Here is a 19,171-nt window from a genome sequence, read left to right on the forward strand (position 1 = left end):
TTATGTCCAGATAAGGAATATACGTAAAGTGACAAGTGACGTAACTTATCGTAACATCTCCCTTCTTTTGAAGCGAACTTCCGAACGAACTATAACAAACGTGACTGTCCAGGTCGAAAAAGAGTTTACTAAAATAAGAATTAGAAACAAAACAAAACAGAATAAATGGAACTTGGTACAGGACTATAAGTCAGGAGTCCCTTTTAAAGTTGTTGCCCGATAGTCAGTTTTTCTAATATAGACACTCCGACTTCTCTTGAGCTGTAGTCTAGTTTCATATGATAAACTACGCAACAAAGTCATTGAACCTCGAGGGTGGCTTTACAACTCGGGTACGCGTTTTCTTCAAAGAAACAGTTTGTGATGTCATTGTTGGTTTCGGGCCATGATTAGCTGACTTGACAGCTTGCTTTGAAGGCTGGCTTACACTCTTTTTAAGCTGGCTATCACTGCTTTCAACTGGTTTGGGTTGTTCAGCTGGTCGTGTAGCTGGCTTCAGAAATTCGCGATTTCGACGGAATACTTGGTTGTCTGAACTAGTTTTTACTACATAGGACCTGTCTGATAGCTTCTTGATATAGGTACCGGTTTTCCAGCTTTGATTCCTCTGAAGAGGTGCCACTCTTACCTCTTGCCCAACATGTAATTCTGGTAGGGTGCGTGATGTGCGATCATGGTACCACTTGGCATTTTGCCTTTTCAATTTTAGCTTTGCATTCACATTTTCTGGAATCTTAGGGAAGAGTAAGTTAGAAGCCGTAGGTAGTAAGCTTCTAATGCGTTTAGACATCAATCTTTGTTCAGGGCTACTTTCCATGGACTCTGTTGGTGTGTTGCGTTGGTCCAATAGGGCTAACCACGGGTCTTTGCTGTCTTTGAGAGCTTTTCTGAACAAGGACTTGACAATTTTCACAGCAGACTCTGCCTTTCCGTTGGATTTGTGATGCTGTGGTTAAGAGGACACGTGAGTGAACTCCCAACAACTGAAAACTGATGGAACTCGTGGCTTGTAAACTGAGGAGCTTTGTCAGTCGTTAGAGTATCTGGAATGCCATGTCGGCTGAATTGTTCCTTAAAGAATTCAATCACGGACAGGAAGTGTTTTCTTCCAATTTCTGTACTTCTAGGAAATCTGAGTAGTAGTCAACGAGCACTATGTATTCTTTGCCATGAGGTTTGAACTGGTCAGCAGCTACTCGACTCCACGGGCGGTTAGGAAGCTCATGGCTTTACATTGGACGCTTCTGATTCTTGACTTGAAATTCGTTGCAAATTGAACATTGTTTGATTAGGTCACCCGCTTCTGCATTCATACCAGGCCAGAATACAGCGTCTCTAGCTTTGCGCAGGCAAGCTTCTACTCCTAAATGGCTGGAATGAGTTGTGGATTTGACTTCAGGTCTCAGTAACTTAGGGATGACTACTCTTGAGCCTTTGAAAAGAACCCCATTGTGAACTGATGGCTCATCGCGGTACGACCAATACTCCCGGATCTGGATTGGTACCTGATCTTTCTGCATTGGCCATCCGATCAGAATTGTGGTTTTTAGTGTCAGCAGAGTGTCATCGTGACTTGTGCTACGTTGCAATTGATCCAGTCGTTCTGGCGTGACCTTCAGGGTTTGCATAGGGTCAAGGCTTTCCAGCCCTAAGGAAAATACTTGAAAAGATTCTTCTGGCTCAGAAGTTTCATGTTGTGCGGCTCTAGACAAATGGTCGGCTAAGAGCATTTGGGATCCAGGCTTGTAATTAACGGTCGAATTGAATCGTTGCAGCTTGAGAAGCACTCTTTGAAGGCGGCATGGAGCTGATAATAGAGACTTGAATATTGACTCAAAAGGCTTGTGGTCAGTTTCGACTGAAATCTGCTCTCTGCGTGCTAGGTATTGATTGAATCTTTCACAAGCGAAGACTATTACCAGATATTCTTTCTCTATGGTTGCATATCTTTGTTCTGTTGGTGAGAGAGTTCTGGACGCGAAGGCGACTGGCTGTCCATTTTGAAGAAGGACTGCGCCAAGGCCTTTATTACTGGCATCCGTCTGAATAGTTACTTCTTCTTCTATGCTGTAGAATTTAAGGACCGGGTGTTGAGTAACCAAATGCTGAATAGCGGCAAAAGCCTCATTGTGCTGTTTGGCCCAGGTGAACTTGGATTGTTCTGTTATAAGCTCTCTTAAAGGTGCTGACACATCAGAAAGCTTTGGTTGAAATTTAGATAGATAGTTGGCAAAACCAAGCAAGGTAAGAACTTCAGGCTTAGTTGTTGGCTTCGGCATATTCTTGATGGCAGTAACTTTATCGGGATCTGATTTCAGTCCATCCCTTAAAATCACATGACCCATGAATTTAACTTCTGCCCGTCGAAGCTTAATTTTGTTCTTGACGAGTTTCAGATGTACTTCTTTGGCTCGTTCAAGTAGGCGGACAACATTCTGATCACGATTAAGAAGGGCTTCCGAGTCGTTTTCACCAACAACAAGAATATATATCGTCTCTGATGACTTTCACATCAGGCAGGTCGGCGAGACATTTTTGTAGTCTGCTTTCAAAGACTTCTGGGGCTAGACTTATACCAAAGGGCATTATCAAGTAACGGTATCTTCCTAGGGGTGTCCAGAAAGTGGTTAGTTTACTGCTCTCTTGGTCAAGGCCAACTTGATACAATCCATCTTTTGCATCGAATGAGCTAAAAATTCTGGCTTTGTTGAGGTCTGGTAACAGCTCTTCCAACGTTGGCATTTGAAACTTGGGGCGTTTGCTATTGTCTCTGACATGTAAGTCGCACTCACCAACTGGCTTTAAATTTGTACTACCAAAGAGCTTCAGCTAACTGAGGAGGTGTTTATGAGTGGATCTCCTAACGGTGTGATAGCTGAGAGGTCATCCAAGCTCATTACATTACATGTAGCTCCAGTTTCTAATCGACATGCCAAGGTTGTAGTGAAGTTCAGCTCATTTGCAGAATTCTATATCTGCAAGCCACTGTTTTGCTTTAGTTTGGACTACAGACACAGTTTCCACTTGCAAACAGCTTTCATCCGAACTGTGGTCCTCGTCTTCTTCGAATTTTTGTACCTTCTTTGATGATCGGCAAACAGACGCAAAATGGCCTATTTTTTGACACTTGCTGCACGTTTTCTTGAAGGCGGGACACTCTGTTCTTCTTTCATGACCTTGTTAACGACCACAATACTTACAGGTCGGTTCGGAAGATCCTTCGGACCTCTTTTTTTCAGATTTCTTCGCTGAATTTGACGATCTTCCTTCATCTCTCTTCTTACTACGACTTCCGTAGCGGATTTTTTTAACGCTGAACTTCTTTACATCTTCTGATTTGCTGTCTCCAGCGCCTGCTATCGTCTTGACATGCTGCGAAGCGATTTCACTCGTAATGCACATTTGAATGGCTTTCTTCAAGTCCAGGGATTTTTCTCTCAAAAGTCTTACCTTGTCACCTTGATTCTTTAAGCCGATGACGAGCTTGTCCCTTATAAGTTCGTCTGTAAGTGCACCGTATTCACAGGTCGAGGCTAATTTTCTTAAACGTGTGACATAACTTTGGATGGTTTCTTCGCTTTGCTACACACATGTATTAAAAACATACCGTTCGTATACTAAATTTCTGCTGGGCGGGAAGTAGTTTTCCAATGCTTCTAAACATTTGTCGATTTTCTTCTTGTCTTCCTCTAAAAGGTTTAGGTTTAGTAATATCTGACGACATTCTCTGCCCATTGATGAACGCAAAGTCGCTAAACGGACCGATTCTTCTCGCTTATCTAGGCCTGTTGCTATTTCGTAGTCGCACCATTGCTGCTTGAAAAACTCCCAGTTGCCAGTAGCGTCACCGTGACACTTCTTAGGACTTGGTAGCGGAAAATTAGGTGAGATAACTTGAGGATAAATTGGGGCTGCCGATGACGGTGCGGCGATGTGCGCGTCCGACTCCACGCGGTCGTTGTCTGACGGCATCTCGAGTGTTTTTTTTTTAACACTTTGAGTCCGAAAATCTCTTTCAAGTTACGGACAATAGAAGAAAACAGCCTCATCAAGGTACATTCGGCGAGTAATTTTCGAAAACAAGTGCCGAATCGTCAAAAAATTAATTTTTGTCCAGACACCATGTTAAAGTATGCACGCTGCAAACTCCGTAAATCTCAACCGATTTATTTATGACCAAATAAGGAATATACGTAAAGTGACAAGTGACGTAACTTATCTTAACAGTGACCACAGGTAACCAAGGCTCCCTTTTTGTGTCACATACACATGGTTAAATAGAGAGAACATATGGGGCGAGGTTTAGGTCTGGAAATTTTCTTGAAAATGGAAATAGAAATCATGGAATTTAAAATGTGGTGATTTTTTTTTGTCTTTAATACGTACACGAAGTTTTAGGAAAAGTACTCTTCTTTACCTTTCCTTCATAGTAGAGAGACAAGGTAGGAGGCTGACGGCAGCGTCGGCGACCGATCCACCCTCAATCCAGCACGTTTTTTTCGCGAAAATCCAATCAAGGTGAATTTATCGAATTTTGCTACAAGTTTATCGAATATATGGAACAAAATCACATATATTTCAAATCATCAAACGTACACACACGGCATCGAATATTGACACACTTCGGCAGCCCTAGAGAGAGAAGTAGATCTGTCTGCTGGAAGAAAAGAAAGAAATTTTTCTGGAAGACGAAAACAGGAAGATGAGTCTGAAGAACGAAATCGCCTACTCAACTCCGAGCACTTCCCTGGATGAAAATCAGCTTTCCAACTCGGACTCTAAAGAAACTGTGGGAGAGTTGAAAAGACTGACCCCCGCTTCGCGGACTACCCCACGGACTACTCCGCGGACTACCCTGCGGACTACTCCCACGGACTACCCTAAATAATCAACCAAATTTACTTTTACGGGGGAAGAGACACAAGCCTACCTACTCAACTGGCTCGATCAAAACAGTCGCCATCCGACTTCCTCGACCCAGTCTTTTTTTTCATATTCGCCCCATTCTTCATCGGCCATCAGTCTAAACACTGTTCCACGAAGGACGATCAATAAGTGCTGTGGAATATTAATCTTTTTAATCTCCTTCAAGTGTTTGCCATCGACATTAACATTTGCTAAAAAGTAGCTCTTTTGAACCTTCCTCACAATTGAAACCCCGCAAGATGAAAGGACTAGTACTACAAACAGGTGAACTAAATTTACTTTATGATATTCTTGGCTAATGTGTATTACAAATGAACGAAAAATTTGCCCTTTTTAGTTTGGAATGTTTGTAATCATTTTGCAATTTATCCAAGTAATTTTGGAAACAGTGTTTAGACTGATGGCCGATGAAGAATGGGGCGAATATGAAAAAAGACTGGGTCGAGGAAGTCGGTGAAAAAAAATGGCGGCTGTTTTGATCGCGCAGGTTGAGCAGGTAGGCTCGTGTCTTTTCCCCCGTAAAACTAAATTTGATTGTTTATTTAGGGTAGTCCGTGTGGGTAGTCCGAAGGGTAGTCCGCGGAGTAGTCCGTGGGGTAGTCCGCGAAGCGGGGGTCATTGGGTAGTTCGCGGAGCGGGAATCAGTCTTTTCAACTCTCCCAGAAACTGTTGGTTCCTCCGGAGAGAAATTGAAATATGCCGATGAGCAGCTTCTTTCAGACAGCCCTGATTCCAAGGAAAGTGAGGGATATAGATTAACAGACGTCAAAAATTTATCCACGGCGGTCTCAAACGCGGATCAGGTACGAGAAAGACTTTTAGGTATTGTGCATATACAATGTAAACAAAAAATTACGGGGGGAAAATCATAGAATATATTTCTGACTTGAGGTCTTTACTCCATTTATGTTAAAATTGCCCGATTTATCTTAAAATTTTTACCTGATTTGTCGTTCTAGGTAACTTAAAATAACTCTTGAGGAAGATAAAGTGCTAGAGCAGGTCTGATGTCACAGTTTTCCCCTCAGCTCAAAGGGATTTGCGGCAAAAAAGATAAAACAACATCAGTAAATTGCCATAGAAAATAGTACATTCCTTTATCTCTTCTCTTTACAGGAAAGAAATTTGTTGCCTCCGGGTTGATGAGTATGACGTGCATGAACTTAACATCAAAGCTAGAGTAAGAATTCTTCGACAAAGGCTTTAAATAAGAATCGTCCAGATTACACATCTGAACAAGTATTATTTGTACAATTTGATTTCGCTGTAAAAATTTAGGTATTCGTCACTCGTATTTAAAGCCTCGATAGAGGCGATAGGTTTCAGCAGTCTTTGCTCCTGTACGCTTGACTCAGGCTTTATCAGTTGCTACTGAGTTTGTTGAAAAAGGCTTGGAAATAGGCAGGTCAGAGGCATAGAGCTTACAAGAAGTATAGTTTGCGTACTGAGAGCGAGAGAGCTTTAGATTTATTATAATACAAAAGTCGATGACCAAATAAGCGTTTGTTATGGCTTGCGAAGGATATCGTCCATCAAAACAGATAGGTAATAAAACAATAGAAGCTTTATACCTTAGAATAATCAACAATTTATTTACTTCACTCACAAAAATCTTTATTTACATCGATCAGTTTAACTATTTTAGTAAATGATCATCACATCCTGCATATGAGAACCTGAAAGTTAACATAAGGTTAATAGATTGAGAAAATGTCATCTACAGTAATCCAATTTCAATTTACCTCATTGTTGCCCGGCTGAAATTTTACAACACAACTTTAACTTTGGTTGCAAAATATCAGAAATTATCACGCACTCTCTTAATTTCCTTCTGCAGCCGTAAATTAGAAGAAAACACCACAGGTGTGTTCATAGATCTCCTGGTGAAGTAATTTAGAAAGTGATAAATATGATAATAGCTATTTTTCACTGGTGACCTATGACCTGTAAGTTTCCTAAAAAGGGCCTGTTCGTTGACGAATTCAGCTGCCGAAGCCACCATAGTCCCTGGAAAGATGTACTTGAAAAGCAACTTGAGCTTCAAGCTCTCTTTACAAAAACGCGACTTCAGCAATTAATCTATTGAGGAAGATTAACTCTTACCATCTCATTAGGTAGTCGCTATTTGGTCTTTCTTCTGAGAAAAGAAACAATGAAAGGTAATCTGCCTACATGGCTTAACCATCCAAATTCCTTGGAGGACCTGGCTGAAAATTCAGCCAATAGTGTGTTGCGAAACATGTCCGTGTGAAACTAACTTACAGCGTCAAATCTGGAGAGCTTGCCCTCCAGGTAGCTAGCCAGCTCCTCAAAGAAATTAGGTACCTGACTGTCCCTGATTGAAATCTGCTAAGTGATCAAAGGAAATGTTTAAGCTTTTGGACGGTATAACTTTAAAATACTTAGATTACAGACTGGAAAAAACAAAATTTGTAAAATATGCTTTTATCTTACCGAACGATTTTCTTCAAGAATCAATTCCCCTCTAGCGGCCATCTCGTTCCCATTTGCTCAGTTGCAAATTGGAAGAAGTGGAGACTGAAATGCAGGAGGTTCTTGTTTCTTGAATTAGTGGACTGTTTGACTTTGCAAGAAGAATTTATTTCGCTCGGTGAGTTTTACAGCTGAACAGATGGCAGTGATATAATGCAAACAACATGCATATCTGCGTTTTCGTTCGTTCACAAATTTATACAAATGTAAGTGCAATATTCCTGTTAAGGAAATTAGCCATTCGGCTCATTTTTTGATTGATTATTGATTAGTTCACTAATTTCAGAATGATCTTAGATAGCAACATAGTTACAATGCTTATCTGTTTTTCTGTATTTCTATTGGTTTTGTAATCGGACCTTTCAGCGTCACTACGCGCATATAAAAGGCAAATTTAGCGTCCCTTTAATCAGTTCTTCGTAAGTTTTGAATAGCCTTTGTAAACTTTCGCCCTTTCGATTTCTCAACCTCTGGCACAAGCGGGACCGATATGTGAGTACCTTTGTAACTTTGTTTTTTCCTTTCCAGTCTTTTCAGTGTTGGGCGACAATATACAAACAAATATTGCAATGATCTGTATAGATTTAGGATTTAAAGGCCAAATTCGTGCCAATTTGCGAGTCAGTGAACGCCCATCCTTTAGATAGAACAATGGGCTGTTTATCAGTCATCAAAACTCTTTTAATTTGTTTCCAAACTTTTGTTCTGTTTTACTTGTATTGTTAATCGCGTTATAGACTTTGGAGCCCAGTATTTGACGCGCGATTCTTTGATCATGTATTCCGCGGCTTTTCGTTAGATTGATAGAGCTTCGTTGTATTGTTGTTTCAGTTTACGACCGATCGTTCAATAGATTGATTGACTGTCAAAATAATCGTTATTTTCGTCATTGATTTTGTTTCGTGGTCGATTGTCTTTCAAGAATAAAGATTCGTGCAAACAGTCAACTTTGGGTTGTCATTTCGATCAGTAAAATAATCCCCAAACAACTCGTTAACCGCGTTTTGGAGCGACGCGCCCTTGAACTTGAGAATTTGGATTTTAGTCGCCGTAAACGCTACAATTCCATTTGAAAATTAATTGTTTCGTGAAAGGTCACCTGTAAGACATCACCTGCCGGTGAATGAAGCACTGAGGTTTAAGATTCACCTTTAGTTAACAAGTATCATTTTTTATGATACTCGGTACGATGTAATTTTCAGTTGCATAAAGATTGTACTAACATTTGTTACGTCTAAGAGATTCAACCTAATAACTGATTCCTCGAGTACGAAATCAATTACTGTCGCTTCTATATGCTTCTGAAACTGCAAATTCTCTGACATACGCTTGGAGACACGCTGAGTTGAAATCCTTAGACATTGGTTTTAAATAAACCTGGTCCTGTGTATGATTTAAAAAAAAAACTAATACGTTTACTACGGACGGCATTAATTACAATGGGAAGGAAGGGAGTGTTCAACTGGTGCCTTCGTTTTCGGCTAACTGAATGGTCGATCTTGCCTTCTATTTTATAATAATAATAATAATAATAATAATTTAATATTTATATTGCGCAAATTAACATGTGGATATGATCAAATGCGCATCACAACACTTTTCGGGGGACTTTGGCCGGACTGCATCAGCAGTTTACAAATAATCGAAGGAAACTTATTTGAAGATGCCCCCTCCCCCCAGTTCCCAGTAAACAGGTTAGACCACATCACAGTAATCTCGTGAGTGGGTTCTTTAACGTCCCCTGCCTAACCAAATTAACTAATTGATAGATGCAGGAGACGGGACCTACGGTTCATTCGTCCTTATCCGAGAAGACTAGAATGTCTATCCATTTCTCAATATTATAGAAAGGTAGCGCATTCTCCTCAGTTATTTTAAGACCTTGAGTGTTGGTCCGGCCGGGGACTGTTTCACTTGGCCTGAAAGATAAATCACATTTGGTAAGTTTCACAGCTGAATAAAAGCAAACTTTCTAGTGCAAACGACATGGATATCGGCGTTTTCCTTCCTTCACTTTTTACAAGGATAAATGTAAGGTATCTTGGTCTGTGAAGAGAGGTTGTCGCGTGACTATTTCAGCTTGATAAGGATCGGTAGTTTGAACTCAATTGAATAAGTAGCTGACTTCACTATTTAACGTTAGTAATGCCTGTTTGCTTGCGGATGTCTGTCTAGGCTTAGTTCATCTTTCAGTTGAGTTAACATGAAATATAAACCTCATGGGGTGAGTTTTACGGCTGAATTTAAATCAGTCTTTTAAATGCAATCTACGTGGATTCCGGCGTTTTCGTTCCTTCATGAATTGAGACCGGTAAACTGGTGCAGGTATATTCAATTCAAAATTGATCTCTATCGGTGAAACGTCATCTGTAAAAATTCTGTTTTAGCTCGTGCAGCTGGAAATTGATCAGTTCGCCGCTTGTATCGCTTATGTTGCTTTGCGATGACTATGGGCCTATCCACACTAGAGAATAAAATGTTTATTTAGACAAATTTTCTGTCATTACCAACACTTTACCAGTGCTGATGGTTTGCCGCGACTTGACAAATTTTGGTCGAAGCGAAGAAATTTTCAAACTTACCGCCGACAAAATTTGTCCCGGGTAAAACGTTGGCAAAATCAACTAAATAATCAAAACCGTGGTAAACTTGTCGGTTATGTGTCGCAAACGCTAACAGCAGCGTGGTAATTGAACTAAGTTCAGTTTACCAAAAGATTACAGTGATTGTCTTTCGTTGCGAAACTCGCAGATTTTCCAAATTCAGACAAATGGAGATGAATCCTGATAACTGGAGTTTAAATCCATACGAAAATTAAAGCCGCCACTCTTAGGAGTAGGTTGGGCGCTAGAATGTCCCACCTAATGACAATCAAGGGAACACTGAAGGGAACAATTTGCATGCAGCCGGGGCAAGTTACAATGGTGGAACGATTATCTCGCAACTTTATCAGTCCAACAATGAAGCCGTAGAGGCGGCACAAGATTCAAAAGTGCCCACTCGAGGTAAAGGGAAGGAAAAGCTTCATTGAATAAATTATAATGACATTTAGTACTGGAGTCATTTTTGGCTGTTGACCATTTTTGGCTGTTGTATACACTTCGTCTGCTGACTTTGGTTTTTAAATCCATCTCATTGCTCTGACGTTTTCCATCAAGGGGTTGTATAAGCAACTAGTAGATATTTAGAAATTATACCATTTTGAGCTTCCATAGGACATTGCGCCAAAATGCTACTAACTTGTACGACACAAGTACTTTTTTGTTTGTTTTGATAACAAAGCAATTACGCTTAAGAAAGAGAAATTTTGGTCGACGGTGTGAAAATTAGGTAAGATCCTGTACGCACTACACCGAAAAATTTGGTTCGGTATTTGCGAAAAAGTTAAAAATTTTGTAACAAAGAATTTTCTGTTTTTGTAATTAGCATGCGCACTTGAGACGTGCGAATTATTTGGGTGACCACAAATGTCAAGCAATCGAAAAATATACCGAGGTTGCGTGACAGTGCGTTTTATTTTATATCGTTTCTGGTCAAGGACTGATCGCGAAGCAAAATGCCCCCGCGAAATGTTTTAATCGTCCTTCTTTGCTTTTGCTTGCCATGCAAAAACTGATTGTAGCTAGTCAACAATTACTTTTGGTTTTGTTGGGAAGGATTCGGCTTCTACCGATCATGGAGACTTTAACTCAGTTGCTCAATAAACGTCGACGCCTCAGTCGACCTGTAGAATCCTGGTTTGAAATCGTAACTTCCTGAAGCCTTTTTCCGTAGACAGTTTGAGAATGGGTAGAGAGTCATTCCACAACTCACTAACGCGAAGTTAGGGAGTTCACAAATATGATGACCAGTTGAAGGGTATCTGTCAGGGGATAATAGGTTTTCTCGCCCGACAAATAATTGTAGGCATCCAAAAGTAGTTGACGGAATCTTTGAAGTTTGGTGGCTCTTGCGAAAATTTTGGTGCGTCAAAAAAATCGTTCCCAATGAAAATCGTTTCGCGTTGACAAATTTTTTTGCAAAACAAATAAAATTTCGTGTAGTGCGAACAGGCCCTAACCACGACGGTAACGGTGAAGAGGACGTGGCAAAACAAAAGATCTAATGGGCAGAAAATAGCTTAGCGAGTAACTTTGAAAACTTTGTACATTTCGCAGCTGTCCTCCCTTACAAACAACAAACAAACAAACAATTTTCGTGATCTGCGGACAAAAAGCCCAACGGCAAAATTAGCTAAGTTTTCATTGTGGCTCACATATGTTGTGCTGAAGTTGAAGTGAAGCGCAGCAAGAAACAGTAAACAAATCCAGCCATGCGCGAAATTCTAACGAATGGCCTACAGCCCAGCGACAAAATTGTTTATTAAGGGCCTGTTCGCAATACGTGAAATTTTGTTTGCATTGCAAGAAAACATCTCAACGCGAAAACATTTTCATTTTCATTTTCCCAACAAAACCAGAAGTTATTGTTGACCAGCCACAATCAGATTTTGCATGGCAAGAAACAGCAAAGAAGGGCGATTAAAACATTTCGCAGGGGGATTTTAATTTACGATCAGTCCTTGACCAGAAACGACATGAAAGAAAACGCACTGTCACGAAATCTCGATATCTATTTCGATTAATTGACATTTGTGGTTACACAAATAATTCGCACGTCTCAGGAGCGAGCGCTATTACGAAACAAATAATTCGCTGTTTCAAAATTTTCAATTTTTTTGCAAATACACAACCAATTTTTTTCGGTCTAGTGCGAACAGGGCCTTAGACACAGTTTCTGTTATCACCAACACTTCACAAGCACGGATGGTTTGTCGCGACTTGACAAATTTTAGCCGAAGCGGACAAATTTTCAAACGCACCGCCGACAAAATTTATCCCGGGTAAAACCTTGACAAAATCGACTAAACAATCAAAACCGTGATAAACTTGTCGATCATTACCAGTGCGGTAAAAGACTCAAGATGAATCCTGGTAATTAGTATTTGAATCCACTGGCAAATTTTGAGCAGGCTAGGCGCTGGATGCAGCTGAGGCAATATAGAGCGGTGATGCAATTTTCCACTTTAGCAGTCCATCAATAAGGTAGTAGATGTGGCACAGGATCCAGAAGTGCCCACTAAAAGCAAGGGGAAAGGAAAAGCTAAATTGAATAAAATTACAGTGAAGTATCGTATCGGTGTTAATTTTGGCTATTAACCGAATTTTAGCAGCTTCGATATTTTAGTGCGGGTGCAACAGAGGAGACAAAAATTTGACCTTTGATTTTGTCGGGACAATTCTAGGTTTGCCTGCTAGTGCGGTAGGCCCTAAATACTGAAATGAGTCCATTTTTACTCGACATCTTTCGTCGCGTTGCCGACCGCTAAAGGTCCCTAAATGCTCATATAAATGGTTTAAACATTTGACCAATATTCGTTCGACAAAAGTTGAACGGATGTTGGGCAAAATTAATGTTGAACGCAAAAACAAAATTGAGCGGCGGCCTTTTATAAAGCCTTACACTGTACAAAGGTCTTACAGAGGCCTTACAAAGGAAAAGTTGAATCGATGTTGAATGAAAGTTTAAACCGATTTAAACTTGATTCAACACGCTTTCAACAGCTTTCAACATTTTTTACGTTTTCAACAATGTTGAAAAAACGCACTGAAAATTAGGTTCAACAAATTGTTCAATTCATGCTGAAGTAAAATATTAAAATCTTTTAAACGGGCTTTAATACAGAATAGCTGTCTGCAAACTTTTTAAGTATAAATTCAAACACATTCAGTACAATTTTTAACTCATTCATTATATCTGTGTACTGAATAAGTTTGTTTTTGATGAGCTGTCACATTACGGATTGATGATTGGACAGTTTTTACTTTCTGAGTATGATAAGCATACTCAACAAGTTAAAAGTTAGCTGATTGGCTAATTTTGCACCAGTTAGTTCATTCCAGATTCTTTATTGGCATTCCAAAAAAGGTTTTAGCCAGTGTTTGATGTAATTTGACTCTTGGCAGGAGCTTCATGTGCAGTAGTTCAGTCTCTTGATGATTTGTATACTCGCATGAGCTCTTGTTTTGAGCAAGAAAATAAAAAATGGCTCTAACGATAGTTGAAAGATAGCTAAATCTCTCTGCTTTTCTCGTCATGAGGCTCACTTTCTAGATTTTCCTGATGCTTCAATGATTCCTCAACCATATAAATGCTACAGGCTCAAGAACAATTCACGCAACCCAAATGCTAATGTCCACTCTAACTATGGAGACTTGAAATAATTCGCCCAGGTTAAGCTGAGCTGGTGTTTATGGAGTTTTTCCAGGTCTAAACAACATTCGGTCAGCCGGCCATACAGTGTACGAATGTAAGCTGTCGTAATATCTTGTCAAATTTTTCTTGTTTAACTATTAAAGAGATCCTTTCCCAATTTGCATTTGAACGAAAAAGAGTTCATGCGGAACTTTAATTTACCAAATTAGCATCCGTTCTCGCCAAGTTTTCTTCGTTTTTACGCCTGAGCAAAAACGCAAAGAAACTTCGTCTTCAAACGGGCCGAAGACAAATGTTTGGCTAGTACAGCGTCAAATGATTTCGCAGATGCAAGTTTTGAAGGTAATTTTTCAAAAAGGTCTTTCGTATCATAGCGCAGCGCCAATAACGTAAGCGCAGAAACGAACTATTTAAACGCGACAAAGTGATTCTAGCTGCTTCTTTCGATATCTTGCGACATGATCTACTAAAACAAAATTAAAAACATTACTGTATTCCTTAACTAAAAAATTCAGGATATGTAAAGCTTCAAAGCACCTCTGTCAATCCACTAGCCGTCATACTTTAATTTAACTCTTTTATCGGCAGTTGTGTCGGTAAAGACTTTGCACTTAAGAACATAAAGGCCAAAGTTGACTAGAGAATCTTGCAGTTAAATTAAAGAAAATAGCGATAAGAAACTATGTCAATTCAATTCAAAAGGAAAGCTTTTGTTATCTGCCTTATTAAACAATTATTTACCCACGACAGACCCTGTTAGGTGTTAGAATCGACAAATCGATGTCGGATTTCTATTAGTGAAAAGAAATATATCGGGATGGAAATTTTAGCGAGTTTAATGCCTGCAGGGAAAGATATGTATTCAGGCATATATTCGTCTAAAAATAAAGCTACTTAGCCGCCCGCTGTATCAACATGACAGTGCATATTTCAGAGCCGTATAACAATTTCAAAGTCATGTATCTGTGAAATATGCAAGGGAACTATTTGCATGCAATGAAGGTAAGAGAGAAGGTTATGAGATAAGAATTAAATTGACAAGGCCACGGTTCCATAAAGGAATTTTGACAATAGAGTGACAGGCGTCGTGCTCTTTCTCGTAATTATGTATACTAAGAAAACACGGTGAAGTGAAATGTTGACGCCATACCAAGTTTTCCTGCAACCTAAAAGGTTGTTTTAATAGGCTGAGTTGTGCAAGGATCCCGCGGCGAGTTCTGTTTTAATTTCTAGTCGTCAAGTAGTTCATCTAATGCAGGTGAAACTGTTTTTTTCGATTCCTTTTTCTTCCATCAACGAAGTTTACGAGCGCTTTCTATTTCGCCAACTCTAACTGAAGTTCTCAGATATCGTTTAGGCTGAATAATAGATGGAGTTTACCAAGCAACGGTTATTCTTTGTCGAAAAAAAGGCACTTATAGGTTTTTCAATCTTTCATTTATTACACATAAAAGATGCCTGGAATTTTTACGTTATCATCCCTTGTTTCATCTATGCGAACAACATTCTGTCTGTCTACACTTTCTGTGCATTGTAACGATCAACCACTAATCAATGAAAACCTTTGGTATGAGAAGATTCTTGGCCCTCCTGCGTTACAAGAAGCCTTTCAGTTCAACTATTACTAATTTTTTTTCAATTATTAGACATAACTGCATTCTGTTTGCACAGTGCATTATTTTTTCTCGAGCTAATTGATTCTACTGAAGGTCCGTCATTGACCCACAGCTGCTCCTGATTATCCAAATTACCACAAATTCGCAAAGAAATAATATGACATACATATAGCACTATTTTCCCAAACTCCCCCAGGTTTCCTACATTTTTCTACATTACAAATCTACATTCCACCGAAGGCAACTTTCTCTAAGTTTTTCGTCTTCCTGTGCCTGAGACCAGGAGGTTAATTAAGTATTCAAATGTGGATTAAACTACGGAGCACCTGCATTAACACTCTACCTCCAGAAAACTTGAGAAACTGCAAAGCCTCCTTTTTGAACTAATCTTGATTTTCCGCGCGTAAAGCAGATTTCCAGCTTTTTTTTTCTCAAGTTGATGAATCAAAATCATCGGAGAAATCGAAGAAAAAATTGGTTTAAATTATAGGAACGGACTGTTGATGGCTGTGTTTGTTATATGATCACTTTTGTCGATCGCATACTATTTTGAACACTACCTGATGTAGATATCCATTACAACAACTTCTCGACACAAACTTTCTTTTAAAAGTTGCTCGAAAGAGGGTCCGTTATCTTTTAATGTCTTATCGCGTGCAGTTTACGTTTATGTGCGTGTGAAATTCCCACGGTGACAGCATGTTACCCCAAACGCCATTGACAACCGGTTAGAGTGAAGGCGTTTGTTATGATGAGGATTAGAGTTTCACGCAATATGTCCCAATGCGATGGATAAAGAAGCAATTATCCCTAGATTAATTACGTTATGGGTTACATTCTTACAAAAATAGTATAACCCTCACACACATCATGTAAAATAAGACTTGCTTTAAGGCCAAATAGCTACCAAACGGTGTTCGTTAGTTTGACCTCTGCCTCATTTGAGCCTTAATTAGTTTTTAGTGACTTTCAAAGCGGAAGGCACGAGCCCGTGTTGTACGTGGATGGATTATTAATATGAGTCATGCTGGATTTCAATTCATCCTAAGCCCCAAACATGCAAACATTTAAGTTTGATATTGCTGTCCGGCTGTCTCGAGGAGATGCGTGCCCGATACCCGCATTAATATTCAAAACAAATCATCTTGAAATAGTCAAATAAAGGACTGATCAGTATTAAACTCAGTAGTTCATCAAGTTCATCAGGCTCGGGCCTCTGAAATTTCAAACCGTTGGACGAGGGAAGCAAGGTTGTCAAGCTTCTCTAGAGGTATACGGTGTCTCTTAGTCTACATCAACCAGAATAAACAATTGGAGCATTGAAGTTCAAATGTATTTATTTTTCTTATTTTCTCTTCTTTTAGAGCTAAGAGATTACAAGTCTTTAAGGTGGCAGTGGTCTCCCATACATTCTATCGCAGGTACATTGTTATGTATTGTCAAAAAATTTAGAGGGGAATAAGTTGATGTTGCGAATTCAAGGGGAGATTGATTTTCTGTTCCCAAAAAAAAATTCTCTATATGTGCCATGGTGTCTCTACATACTATATCGTTCATTATCTCAAGTGCTATTTTTGTTGTACCAGGTATCAAACTGGGAATGAAAGACTAAGTTAAATGAAATCGTTAGTGCTACCGCTTCTTTCTGATAATCTGTGCTAACTTCGAGTCTAAACCTAAGCATTACCTTCACTTTGATTCTTAGATTCATTGTCAATCACAAAGTTATAACTATTTATCAAGAACCTCGAAATGTGCTTTTGCTTGCCTGTTCCTGTTTCCAGCAATTCCTTTCGGCCTTTTCACTGCTCTGTTGACGTCCAGGAACATCAGTTCAAACCAGAGTGAGCTTGATTTAAAAAAAAATCTCTTAGAGTTTTTCCCTATAAATTCGCAATCGATCTCTCTCACTACTCACAGGTTCACCTTTATCCAGTAAATGTTTAGCAGATATGAGGGCGTGTGGTTCATTTTATCTTGAAAACGAGGTTGCTATCAGATAAGTTTTAAGGCCTGCGGCTGTTAACTCGCGATTAATCAAATAGTAATATCAGGGTTATCCTATCTAACTTTAGCAACAGGAAAACAGAAACCAAAGATGACGTTAAAAGAGACCGAGGTGGTTATTTTCACAGTCCTGTACGCCGTCGCGATGCTCGTAGCATTTTCGGGGAATGGTTTCCTCATCTATATCGTGTGGAAGAAACCTGAAGTAAGATCGCTGACAAGCTTCATGTTCGTCAACATGGCCATCGCTGATTTGCTGGTGACGTTGGTTGTGATGCCCTGGTCGATTTCCCAACTCTATACAGACGGTTTATGGATGATACCGGGAATATTGGGAAAAATCACGTGCAAATTTATCGTATACACTGCCTTTGTCACTATAACAGCGTCCATCCTCTGCCTGACACTCATGGCAGTCGATAGGTATTATGCCATTGTTCATCCCTTCCGCCGCCAGCTTTGGTTCCGAAAGCCTAAACTGACAGTACCATTTATTTGGATCTTGTCATTGGCCTCTATGTCCATTTTCCCTGTTGTTCAAACCGTGGAAGACCACAATTCCGAATGCACGCTATCTGTTTACGTTTTGGGTGATCCATTCAGGGCCCTGCGAGGGATATTCCTATTCCTGGTAGTGGTCAACTATCTGATTCCTTTGACTGTTACTTCTGTCATTTATACTATTACCGCATGGAGGTTATGGTTCCATGTTGCACCTGGAGTGGAACATTTGACAGGAAACCGAGAGCGCCTTGAAACCTCGAAGAGGAGAGTTGTTAAGATGCTCATCATTGTTACCTGTACCTTTGCCCTTTGCTGGCTCCCAGCACAGGTGGTTCACATGATATTTGTCATGCAAGCATGGAATATTGAGGTAACTCTTCAGCCGATTGTCATGTTTGTGTGTTTTTGGTTTGGTCACTCCAACAGCGCCATCAACCCATGGCTTTACATATTCCTCAGCAGCAAGATCAATACGGCATTTACAAGAATCATCAGTAGAAAAAGCAGCCGGTCGCCTCTGAGTCTCAGTATCAAAACATCAAATTCCTTTTTACCACCTGAAGACGAAGCTGTCCAGAAAGAGTCAACACTGTAATCTCTCTCATAACATGGAAGATGTGTCACCAGTCTTGATAATTGTACTTAGAAAGCGAAACTTTCTTAAAACTTATTTCATATGACACCATATATACAGTGTGATAAAGGTGATAAGCTAGGTAATTTAATGTGACATTGATAAATTCAAGTGATTTAGACAACTGATTTAGACAACTGTTCTGTCGCAAAGTGAACTGTACGTAGGAGGGAATGGTCTTTAATGGATAATTACTGAGGCATATGGCATTATGAGAAATATTGCAGCCAGCTTCGGCCTACGGCCTCCGCCGTAATTACTTCGGCCTACGACCTCAGCTGGCTGCAATATTTCTCAGAAATGCCATGTGCCGAAGTAATTATCTATTATAATTCTCGATCCCCATGAAATCCTATTGTTCTGTGTCTGTGTTGGATCTTCGATTTTAGTCGCACCTGTGTGTGATGATTGTGATGCTCACTGCTATTGTTCTTTGTTGTGATGAATATATCTTAGATTTTAATTGTGCCGAGGTTGTTATTGTAGCTCGTTGTTATAGTTGTTCAAAACAGTTCTAAAGATTGAATTAATTCGTGCAAGGCGTGTAACACTGCTAATTTGCATACTTTATAAGCCAGAGAATTCAGTCATATTACTCATTGCGAACCTGGGTTTAGAAAGAAGATGGATTCGTCGGAAGACGAAGGATTATTTATTACACAGAGCTCTACGAAGCCAGATATTTCAGCAGAAATCGAAGATAATGTAATGTCACGTTTGGACATTTCTGTCAGTG

General features: G+C 39.7%; 1 protein-coding gene across 7 annotated transcripts in view; it reads left to right on the plus strand.

Annotated features, from left to right (window-relative positions):
- LOC111326302 (RYamide receptor-like) overlaps window positions 1-18,903 on the plus strand; it is a 34,581-nt gene extending 15,678 nt beyond the window's left edge. The window contains exons 1-4 of one of the 7 annotated variants that reach the window (XM_088733433.1): window positions 13,860-14,016; window positions 16,655-16,711; window positions 16,877-16,897; window positions 17,343-18,903. In XM_088733433.1, the coding sequence (XP_088589559.1) occupies window positions 17,389-18,396 (1,008 nt within the window). In that variant the 5' untranslated portion in view covers window positions 13,860-14,016; window positions 16,655-16,711; window positions 16,877-16,897; window positions 17,343-17,388 and the 3' untranslated portion in view covers window positions 18,397-18,903. Of the gene's footprint in view, window positions 1-13,859; window positions 14,017-14,599; window positions 14,677-16,468; window positions 16,561-16,654; window positions 16,712-16,876; window positions 16,898-17,342 lie in introns of those variants that run through there. The other 6 variants (XM_088733435.1, XM_088733434.1, XM_022930267.2 and 3 more) reach the window with 6 other exon arrangements.
- Window positions 18,904-19,171: the final 268 nt, after the last annotated feature.

The sequence above is a fragment of the Stylophora pistillata genome, chromosome 9, assembly GCF_964205215.1.
Source record: "Stylophora pistillata chromosome 9, jaStyPist1.2, whole genome shotgun sequence".
Lineage (NCBI taxonomy): Eukaryota > Metazoa > Cnidaria > Anthozoa > Scleractinia > Pocilloporidae > Stylophora > Stylophora pistillata.